General features: G+C 35.9%; 1 protein-coding gene across 1 annotated transcript in view; it reads right to left on the bottom strand.

Annotated features, from left to right (window-relative positions):
- Positions 1-3,407: 3,407 nt before the first annotated feature.
- Positions 3,408-11,790, bottom strand: part of ITM2B (integral membrane protein 2B) — a 28,736-nt gene continuing 20,353 nt past the window's right edge. The window contains exons 2-6 of the mRNA XM_054447342.2: positions 11,325-11,453; positions 8,906-9,112; positions 7,051-7,161; positions 6,336-6,486; positions 3,408-4,138 (exon numbers count right to left, since the gene is read on the bottom strand). Coding sequence (XP_054303317.1) covers positions 4,053-4,138; positions 6,336-6,486; positions 7,051-7,161; positions 8,906-9,112; positions 11,325-11,453 — 684 coding nt within the window. The 3' untranslated portion in view covers positions 3,408-4,052. The remainder of the gene's footprint in view (positions 4,139-6,335; positions 6,487-7,050; positions 7,162-8,905; positions 9,113-11,324; positions 11,454-11,790) is intronic.

Here is an 11,790-nt window from a genome sequence, read left to right as displayed (position 1 = left end):
GGCGTTTGCATCTTTTTAGTCACTAGGGCAAGAACTAGGTCATTTTGTATCACACATTATTGTATCGCACGTTAAACTGTTGGGGAATGGGACTGAGGAAGGAGGATGGTAGAAGTGGGGGAACATTTACTTTTTACCTTCAAAAACTGTATTATTTGATATTTTTACAATGAAAACCTAAACCAAATGCAAGCTTAAAAATCAGATATAGAAGTCCCATCAAATTATTGTAAGTGGGAGGAAGCTAGGATTATCTTGTTTTATACCATTTAGGTCTCAATTTTGACCCCTAAGCCCACTCCCACTCATCCTGCTTCTCAGAACCAATCTGCAATAGGTGGCTGGAAGATTAAAAGTGTGGAATCTACAATAATTTATGGCCTCAAAATTCAGTAAATATTTCAAAAAAAAATCTTAAATTGTGCTTAATTTTTTCAGTAAGATAAAAGCCTAAAATGATCAATAGAGAGCTGAGACTAAATCATGCTTCTTCCTCAAAAAAGCATTAGCCACAAAGACTCAGAAAGAACGCTAGCAATAACTTTGGACAAGATACTGAACGAACTGATGGCTGTGTAGCTTTGTGGAGATGAAGAAATGTTCTTTTTGTAAACAGATACACATGAAGTCCTTATCTAGGAACCTAAGTCCCAAAGAGTTAAACATGCAAAGATTAGTGTCCAACAGAGTAGGATTTATATAACTCTGGGCAACAAACTCTTTGCTAGGTGGAAGAGAAGATGTCTAGTAAACTATTAAATGTTCACTTAGCAGAATCTTGAGATTCTGCCAATATTAATTCATAACTACATTCAAACATAGAATCTAGACCTTTTCTATTCAATAATCCATTTGCCTTTTCATTTGCATTATTAATCAGCCTTTAAGTTTTACACTCCTACTTCTATTATTCGAGATAAACAACATTTAGGACACTGTGTACATTTTTTTTTCTTGCTTCTCACTAATATGGGTGTGGAGTCTAAAAAGGGATACAGGGAAAGCAGAAATGAACAATTACACATTACAAAACAAGATCAGTGTTTGCTTGCTAACATATAGCAGTGATAGGTTTCAAAAAAGGCACTGTCAACAACTGTACGGAGCTGTACGAAGCACTTTCATGCCTATTATTTTAATTCTCAGCCACCTCTTGAGCCAGATTCTCCAGATTCTCACTCCTGCGTCACAAATGAGCAATCACGGCCAACAACTTGTCAAGATTTATATAGTCTCATCTTGACTTCTGTACTCTTTTTTTAAACCAATGTAATAGGGGCAGAATGTGTTGCAAAGCAGCAAACTAGAGCTATCTTAGATAAATAAATACAAACACACATATACGATGGGGTGCATTATGGAACTTGCTATGTTTGAATGTTTGTGTCCCCCCAAAATTCATGTTGAAATCCTTACCCCCAAGGTGATAATATTAGGAAATGGGGCCTTTGAGAGGTGTTAGGTCATGAGAGTGGAACCCCCATGAATGGAACTAGTGTCCTTGTAAGAGGAACCCAGAGTCATCTGTGATATAAGGTCACAGACAGAAGAGAGCTGTCTGTGAGGAAGGAGGACCTCATCAGACACTGAATCTGCAAGTGACTTGATCTTGAACTTTCCAGCTCCAGAACTGTGAGAAACAAGCTTTTGTTGTTTAAAGCCACTCAGTCTATGGTATTTTGTTATAGTAGCCCGAATGGACTATGACAGAACTCAAGAACAGGGAAGGATAGGCAAGTCTCCCTGGAACCCAGTGGGAGACCTGGCAGTCCTCTCTGCATGTCTGATTCTCTGTCATCTTCTCATCCACATCCTTCACCCTCTGGTTTTTCCATGCCACACCAAGACCACAGTTTCCACATGGCACAAGGGTTCAAAGGGCACATTATTCATTCAGCCCTAGAATGAATAATGAGCCTGAAATCTCAGTTGGAGTTCCAAAATTCCTGGGACATGACTAAGCTTAGGTGAGAGGGGTACTCTCTACTCAATTGACTCTAAAGGAAATTATCAGAATAGTAATGGAAATGAAGTAAAATCATGGGTACCATGTTAGACCAATCTGGCCAAATCAATGATTGCAAACGTTGTGAAGAATTATCAAATGTTTTACTAAGATGATTATACAAAAACCTTTAAAACTTCAAATGAAACAATTACATTTAGTAAAGTGTAAGTTTGGGTCCCTGGGAGTCTGGAGGTTGCCTGCCATACTGGACTGTGATGAAAGCATATTCCTACTGCATGAAGCCAGTGAGATGTTGGGATTATTACTGCAGTTCAGCTACCCTGATACTGCATTACTACTATAATCAACAGGAAAACAAACTAATAAGCTCCTTCCAAAATGCAAACCTTCAATGGTGGCCCATGGTCTACAGAATGAAGTCCTTAAGATGACATACACAGTCTTCCATGACCTAATCCCATGCACTTCACATTCTGAAAGTCTCACTGACTCTCCTAATTGTTTTCCAAAGAACCTAGACCTGTTCTTCTCCCTCACACTACTGATCCCAATGTATTGTAACTAGTTGGTTGCTGTCCCTCTCTTTTCCTAGATTGTGAGTCTCCACGATGGCAGTAGCTTTTTTTCTTCTTTGCAGATGTATCTTCAACACATTATCATATGTTGGGCATATAAAAGATGCTGAATGAATAATGTGCTCCTAAATGTTCACAGCTCCCTGAAAATTCATGTAATTTTAGAGCCTGGAAAGTAGGAAAAACCAATTCTCATTTTATTGAAACATATTATCTTCTAAAATTGTTAACTCCTGAATACCCAACTCACTGACTTAAAGCTCTGACAATATTACTGAAATGAAATGAAAAGCCATGAGTAAATAATATCCTTTTGAATTAGAATTGGTTTCTAGACAAAATCCTTTAAGAGTTTGAAGCTTTAAAAACTCTGACCTCCTAGGTCAAAATTGAAATTTTTTGTCTTAGGAATTTGAGGTGAAATGAAGCATAGGTATTTTATTAAATGGGGGTGGATTCTGAATTATTTCAGAGAGTAAGCAACCTTAGAAATATAAAAATCATCATTAACTCAAAATGTTCTACTTGTGAGGGGGGCATTCTCAGAGAAGCACAGTTATTTTACGTTCCTTGGAAACTTTAGGCTTTGATTGCCCTTCCATCAAAAAATAAAAGCATTTTATATTAAACAACATCATTCAAGGTTGAGGCTTAAATGTTACTTTAATAGTATCCACAAACAATCTGGTTTAGTTATTAAAAGGACTTATTTTTATTTAAAGAAAAAAATCTGTGATTTTACTCATTGTATATATAGAAGTGAATTTTTAAAAAATAGTTTCTTCTTTTATGTGGATTCTCTTAAGATTTGAAGAACCAAACTATTCTTTGGTTTTATTATACGGGAAAAACAACACGCAGTCTAGTTAAACAACTTTGTGATATTTATATTCCATTGCACAGATACGGGTTATACAAATTAGTAACACAAGTTATTTCTTAAATTCCAAACATTTTCTAAAATATTATTACAGCAGATGCCTAGGATATTAAAACATAAAGGTGGAAATTATTCTCTAAATAGTTAAATATGATACTGAAAATACTGCACATTTTAATTAGGGGAAAATTAAAATGTGTGCTCAAATGCGCTAACAAACTAGGTAGCAGGGCAACTAACAACTACAAATAAGTCACTGTGGTCCATTTTTACGTATGCATATATATGATTATTCTCTAGATAATCCATCTTCTTGAAAATGCTAATAAAACATAAAAATCCAGATAAATGATTTAAAGAAATTCTAATTCTTCCTACTACCTAAGGTGACATGTACTATTATCTATGACTTCATACAGTTACTAATTCAAATATAAAAGACGCCACACTTCAAAAGAAAAAAATTTTAAGGTAATGGTTTTAATTGAATTAATGAGATGAAAAGATAGTAAAGCCCTGTTTGCTACTTACATGAAAGAAGATTTTAAAAAATAATCACTGCACAAAATGTAAAGGGTGGGGTTATGCTGTGATATTAATTTTCCTCAATAATGTTTTTCTTGACTGTTCAAGAACAAATTAAAGTTTCCACGGCAAATTTGTTTTCAAAATGCCGAATTGCGAAACAATTGCTGGCTTCACGTTTCTGAATACCTGTTGGAGAGGGAAAAAAGTTTTTTAAAATTTTGATTCTTTAATACTAAATATTCACATCATTTTTATATTATTATTTAGACATATAGAAGTATTTCACTCTATACTCCACAAAAACTTCTACAGTTTGAATGTTTACACTGAAGAAAAGTAATTTTTCTCCCTTTTCTGAACCAAGTATTAATATCTTGACAGATCACAGCAACTTTAATAATGCTATACAGACTGCTTACAAATTCATGAACTTGAAGGTACTGAAAATGTTCTGTATCTTGACTATGGTGGTGCTTGCAAGACCATGTGTATCTTTGTGGAAACTCAGAGTTGCACACTAAAAAGGGTCAATTTCATGGCACATGTAAGGCTGACTTTAAAAAAAATTATGAACCAAGAGAATTTTAAAATGTAAGAAATCAACACAGCAATAAAAAGAATGAAATCATGTCCTTTACAGAAATATGGATGCAGCTGGAGGCCATTATCATAAATGAATTAACACAGAAACAGAAAACCAAATACCTACCTTACAATGCTCTCACTTATAAGTAGGAGCTAAACACTGGGTACTCACTGACATAAAGATGGGAATGATACATACTGAGGACTATAAGGAAGGGAGAGAAGGAGGGAGGAGGTAAGGGTTGAAAAACTACCTATTGGGGAACGCTTTTACACTGTTGGTGAGAGTGTAAATTAGTTCAACCATTGTGGAAGAGAGTGTGGCAATTCCTCAAGGATCTAGAACCAGAAATACCATTTGACCCAGCAATCCCATTACTGGGCATATACCCAAAGGATTATAAATCATGCTGCTATAAAGACACATGCACATGTACGTTTACTGCAGCACTATTCACAATAGCAAAGACTTGGAACTAACCCGAATGTCCATCAAAGATAGACTGGATTAAGAAAATGTGGCACATATACACCACGGAATTTTATGCAGCCGTAAAAAAGGATGAGTTCATGTCCTTTGCAGGGACATGGATGAAGCTGGAAACCATCATTCTCAGCAAACTATCACAAGATCAGAAAACCAAACACTGCATGTTCTCACTCATAAGTGGGAGGTGAACAATAAGAATACATGGACACAGAGAGGGGAACATCACACACTGGGGCCTGTCAGAAGGTGGGGGCCTAGGGGAGGGATAGCATTAGGAGAAATACCTAATTTGGTGACAGGTTGATGGGTGCAGCAAACCACCATGGCACCTGTATACCTATGTAACAAACCTGCATATTGTACACATGTAACTCAGAACTTAAAGTATAATATAAAAAAGAAAAGAAAAGAAAAACTACCTATTGGGTACTATGCTCACTACCTGAGTGATGGGATCATCTGTACCCCAAATCTCACATCAGATAATATACCCTTTGTAACAAACCTGCACATGTACCCCTGAATCTAAAGTAAAAGTTGGAAAAAAAAAAAAAAAAAAAAAGAAATCAAGCTGGTTTCAGATGACTCAACAGCCGGAGATGAGAGAACAGTATTATTTAAAATGCTAGCAAAAAGCCAGGAAAGCACTTTTACTGGGTGACACAATTCCAAAGAAATCACACCACAGTGTATCTGAATGGCACTTCTTACTTTCCACAGCTGCCACATGTACTTTCTTTTTATTTTCACAATGCTCTTAAAAGGAAATGGGGAGATATTGTAATTCTTATATTTCAGGTGAGAAAATAAAAGTTAAATGATTTGGCAAAGCTACATTAGTTGTATCAATGCTCTTAGTTCTTCACCCAAATTCCTTTCCAACTACCCTGACAGTGATTACTCCCAATATGATCCAAAAGGCAAACAGCCTGCTTAGAATCCAGATCCCTGAAAACACAGCTGAAGAGCTGGTCCCAAGAGACCCTCTGGATAATAAAAACCCTTTCAGTATGGCTGAACCAAAGTGGTAGGATGGGAAGTTGGACAGGGTGACTAACTAGATGGAAAATGAGGTACCAGCATCTCACGGCAATGACATTTCATATTGACCTTTTCTCTCCATCTGAAAAGAGTGGACTTATTAAATGGAATTAAGATAATTCTATAGAAACCTGGAAATATTATATAACAACACAATATTACCTCACTCATGGCAGGGATATTGGTAACAATGGCTAGGCTTCACCTAAATCTAGTTTAATACAATGAACTTTTCTGCCCAACACTTTAATATTTAAAAAGAATTACCTTTAATAGTTTCTCTGCGTTGCAGTTTGTAAGTTTCCTTGTCATGACACAGTCGATAAATAAAGAAACCCAGGTGATCAATGTTTTCAATGCGATCAGTAATAACCATGTGCTCATGAATCAGATAGGATTGAGGCAAATAGGTTCCAGCCTACATTCAGAAAAGAATACATGACACGACTATCTCAGAACATACACTGAGTAGACTAGAGTAACAAGACAAAATTCTTACACATTATGGTATGGAACAGGTTGCCAAACTACTACCCACCATCTGTTTGTTTGTTCTATGTTCTCACTATGTTGTCCAGCCTGGTCTCAAATTCCTGCCCTCAAGCGATCCTCCACCTAGGTCTCCCAAAGTCCTGGGATTACAGGCATGAGCCACTGCCCCCGGCTTGTTTTTATAAGTAGAATTTTTTTTGGAATATAGTCATGTTCATCTGTTTTACGTATTGTCTATGGCACCAGAATTAAGTAGTTGGCTAATATTTACTCCCTGGCTCTTTAGGAAAACTTAAAACATTATTTGAGAAATTTATTTCAATTTCAAGATATAAAACATTAAAAACAAAAACCATGAGTATTAGTTCCTCCTTGTAAAATTCTTAACTACAGTCTGATAAAATGGGCTCTTATAGGGCTAATTTCTCAACAGGGAATTCCAAAACACTATAAAGGCATCATTCATCAAAAACAGTCAACATTCTTATACCTTGATGTTAATAAGTAACTCCAGTAGGTTTCTGGGTGGCATAACAATGGAAGTGTTCAGAGGGATCACATAGCACTTATCCAGGTTAAGATCTAAGTAGGCTGTAAGTTTCTGGGAAGAAAAAGATACAGTGTAGTTACAGTAATAGTTGCAAAACAGGCAGCAACTGGATTTTTAAGAATAATTTGTATCATTAAAATGAATTGGCTTTAGAATGTATAAATCACTTGCATTTCAACAAATTCAGAATTTGGCTGGATAAAGTTGGAAGTGGGAATGGGAGAGAACAAACATTGCTACCAGTAAATAAAATGCTCATCAAGGGTATATTTCTATAATAAGTAATAATACCTATTCAAATTAACTGCAAATACTTATTATATAATTAAGCAATTTAACTTCCTCACTTATAAGCTCAAATGCCCTCTAAGGTTATCTGTCCATTGTATGTAAAGATTAACTTTTCTCGTATGTATCTTGAATACTACTACCATACTTAGAACATTGGAAAAACAGTCATTTAAATGATTTTGTGTTCTGTGGTTCAAATGAGAAACGCTGGTTGAGAAAGACTGTCTCATAGAACGGTTTTTAAGAATAACTTAAACCAAACAATGTCAACATTTTGATTCCTAAGAGCTCGGTAAGTGTTAACTATTATTATTTACTATTTGCTTTGGAAGTTTATTTCCTTGAAATAAGTAAATTTTCAAACTGGTTTATAAACATCCATCAGATGTATTTATCAGGCACGAAATGTTTGCAAAGCTAACTTCAGTAATATACTCGAGTGTTCAAAATGGCAAGCTTACAGAGAGACATAAAAATCACAGGTGATACATGAACTTCTGAATCCTTGAATCCTGATTTGAAAAAACAAAAAATTCCTGGGACAAAAATTGGGGAAATGTAAAACATAAACAGAAATGTAAACATATTAAATACAGTAGTCCCTCTTATCTGAGGTTGTGCTTCCTGAGTTTCAGTTACCTTTAGTTAACTACAGTCCACAAATACCTAGGTGAGTACAGTATAATAAAATATTTTGAGAAACCACCTTCACATAACTTTTATTATAGTATTTTGTTATAACTGTTTTATTATTAATTATTGTCGTTAATCTATTACTGTGGCTAACTTGTAAATTAAATTTTAACATATGTATATATGTATACTAATAGGAAAAAACATCGTATATACAGGGTTTGGTACTATATGCAGTTTCAGACATCCACTGGGGGTCTTAGCATGTATCCCCAATGGATAACGGGGGACTACTGTCCTACAAGATCATGTTAATTTTCTTAGATGTGACAATGATGTGGTTACGTAGGAGGACAACTCATTCTTGAGAGATAATAGCATAAGCACTTATGTCAAATGACAGAAAAAGAGATGAAGCAAATATGTCAATATTTGGAACAAAGTGGAGGATTTTGGGTATTCAACTTTTCTGCATTACATAAAAATGCTCAAAAGCTGGGGAAAAATATAGAATGAGAACTTAAAAACAGATAAAATTATTGATTTTGAAAATGCTACCAAGTAACAGGAACATAAATTACCTCTTATCTAAGAAAATGTGGGAACATATAAAAAATATTAGTTTGCCAGCAAAGGGGGAACAGTCATGAGGTGGGCTTTAAGAGTAGGTAAGGCAAAGAGAAGGAAAGACAAGATATGAGAAGGCTGCGTCAGCAGGGTCTGCTTCAGACAAAGCAGAGCCTACCAAATGCTGACAGTTTATTAAACTAAACTCTAAATATAATAAATTAGCAAATATTGAAATTAAAACTACAAAAAGCATAAACTACAGAACCTGCATTCTTTCTATAATTCTGGACACTTGGCTCACCTTGTTAAAGTCATGAACAATGTTGGCAGGATCACTATCTGCAAACTCTGGGACAGGCACACTGATAAATTCAACTTCTTCTTCTTCAAAGATTTTAATATTTTCTTCAATTGTCTGGTAGAGAGCAGCTGGGGCATCTGCAGAGGGCTCATTTAAGATGACATCATCTTTGATGTACTTTATTCCACAGTAGTACACGTCATCTGGCTATAGAGAGTTTAAAGACTCATTTCAGCAATTCAGCCTGAGACAGGTTTTTAAATAAGCATTACTTAAGCTGCCACCTCTATCTAAATAGCATTTTGCTTGCAAACTCTTGCTTTTAGATGACAAGTCAGACAGTTTAATTACAGAGTTAACATATTCTTTAAGATCAGGTTTTGAAGCACTGTAAAAGAACAGCTTCAGAAGAAAGGCAGCTGGTTTTCCCTTTACTTTTCGTGGTAGGTGAAAATAGAACATAAAAATAATTAGCTATCCAGTAACAAATAAATATAAAGAAACAACAGACCTACTCTACCTGTAAGCAGTTTTTATAGAGGAATATATTCCAAAACTAGTCAAGTTTTTCTGAAAGAATATATTAAAAAGTTTTGATATGGTCTACTAATTAAATGACTTTTTTCTTATTAGCCAAAAAAGGGATAATTTTTCTGAAATTTCCATATGCATATAGGTAGTTCTACTTTTCCCTTTATATCACAATTCAGTGGAAAATATTAGATTACGGCAAATCTTTATGCTACTGTCTCACTTTTACAAAAAGAAAAAACAATATATAAGGTCAGGTGCAGTAACTCAGGCCTGTAATCCTAATACTTTGGGGGGAGGAGGCCTGAGACAGATGGACTGCTTGAACCCAGGAGTTCAAGACCAGCCTGGGCAACATGGTGAGACCCTGTCTCCACAAAAAATAAAAAAATTAGCTGGGCATGGTGCCACGCACCTGTAGTCCTAGCTACTACTGGGGAGGTTGAGGCGGGAGGATTGCCTGAGCCCAAGAGGTTGAGGCTGCAGTGAGCTGTGATTGCACCACCGCACTCCAGCCTGGGTGACAGAGTGAGAACTCATCTCAAAAAAAGCCAAACACAGTACACGTATACACACACACACACACACACACTACACACACAATAAAGACTAAGGGTATATAAAATGTGAATGCACGGGGCCAGGTGTGGTGTGTCACGCCTGTAATCCTAGCACTTTGGGAGGCCAAGGTGGGTGGATCACCTGAGGTCAGGAGTTTGAGACCAGCCTGGCCAACATGGTGAAACCCTGTCTCTACTAAAAGTACAAAAATTAGCCAGGAGTGGTGGCAGGCGCCTGTAATCTCAGCTACTTGGGAGGCTGAGGCAGGAGAATTGCCTGAACCCGGGAGGCAGAGGGTGCAGTGAGCCGAGATCATGCCATTGGACTCCAGCCTGGGCAACAAGAGAGAAACTCCATCTCAAAAAAAAAAAAGTTAATGCACCAAATGTTATCTCTGGAAAATGGAATTGCAATGATTTTTTCTATACTATATGTATTTCTTGTAAAAAAAAAACCGTACTTAAAAAGATGACTAGTATTTTGGTAATGTCTATCAACATGTGATTGATTATCTTGAACAACACAGAAAATGAGCATGAAATTGAGAATGTTTCAAAATTAGTTAAATTATTTTAATAAGTCTAGTTGTCAACTATTTCTCCAAATTTTGAAACAGCTGAAGTAGTCATAAAACCTTGAAAGTAATTTCCCCTTCAAAACTCCTAAAAAAAAAAAAAAAAAAACCTTCTGAATTATTGCCAAGAAAAATATATCACAAAATAGATTGTAAATTATAATTAATCAGAAGGAAGACCTTTGTCTTAACCCACTGGGATTACTATTAAACACTCAAAGTTATAAACAACTTTCATCCTATGTTATTTCAGTATCACTGCTGAAGTCACCCATTTCTTTAGTGAAACCATGACTGGAAAAGAAGCAGAGACATGGTCTTACTGTATTCTGGGCCCAAGGGTACAGCAGGACCATAGGGGAGTCCAAGCTGACTATCAAGTTATGGCCTATCAACATGAAAACATTTGTGGCTGATGTATTTATTCAACTGGCAATTGATAATACTATTCCTCTCAACCCTTAATTATAGTAGGAAAATAAAGGTTAGTAAAATCACCCAATGACCTAAATAAATCCTTTAGTCAGCAACATTTCAAGTTACTCTGCTTTTAGTGACTGTGTGTGATGGGCTCAGCAAACATATCATGGAGAGATGTTTAAACACAGCTTTAAAATAGAACTACCACTCTGGCTGAAGGTCACAGATAAAAAGTACAAGCTTAGCGCAAGTTGCAAACAATTTTGTAATGCACATCAGGAGAGGCAAAAAAAAAAAAAAAAATCAGAGACACAAAATAATTTTTCCACTTACTTGAAGTGCAAAATATTTGTACAAGTATGCTCCTCCTAGAATAACACCTGCAAGCATAAATGCTAGTCCAAAGCACATGCACCAACACCAGGCTCTTCTTTGGCCAACTGGTACCACATCATCTGGGTCCTAACATATGAAAAAGACAGTTAAATATCTTATCTCCAGACAGAGTAACAGAAGGCTCAGGATTGGAAAAACCTTAAGGATTATCATTTTAATAAATGAAGACATAAAGTCCAAAAGAGTTGTGTCTCTCATCAAAATCAACCCAGGAATGATTAAGTGGTAGCTCCAGGGCTCATCTTAATGGTTCTTGGACTGGGACATTGGTCTCTAGGAGAGTTGTCTACTTCTAATCTCAACACCCCACCTGCTAACCCTGCCTCAAGCAATGAAACACTCCATAATTTTTATTTTCCATGCACAACTTTTGGTGATATATTCTAAAATTTAATAATTTAGA

Source organism: Pongo pygmaeus, chromosome 14 (genome assembly GCF_028885625.2).
Source record: "Pongo pygmaeus isolate AG05252 chromosome 14, NHGRI_mPonPyg2-v2.0_pri, whole genome shotgun sequence".
Classification (NCBI taxonomy): Eukaryota; Metazoa; Chordata; class Mammalia; order Primates; family Hominidae; genus Pongo; species Pongo pygmaeus.
Note: the sequence above shows the minus strand (reverse complement) of the source record. Positions and strands in the feature narration are given on the sequence as shown.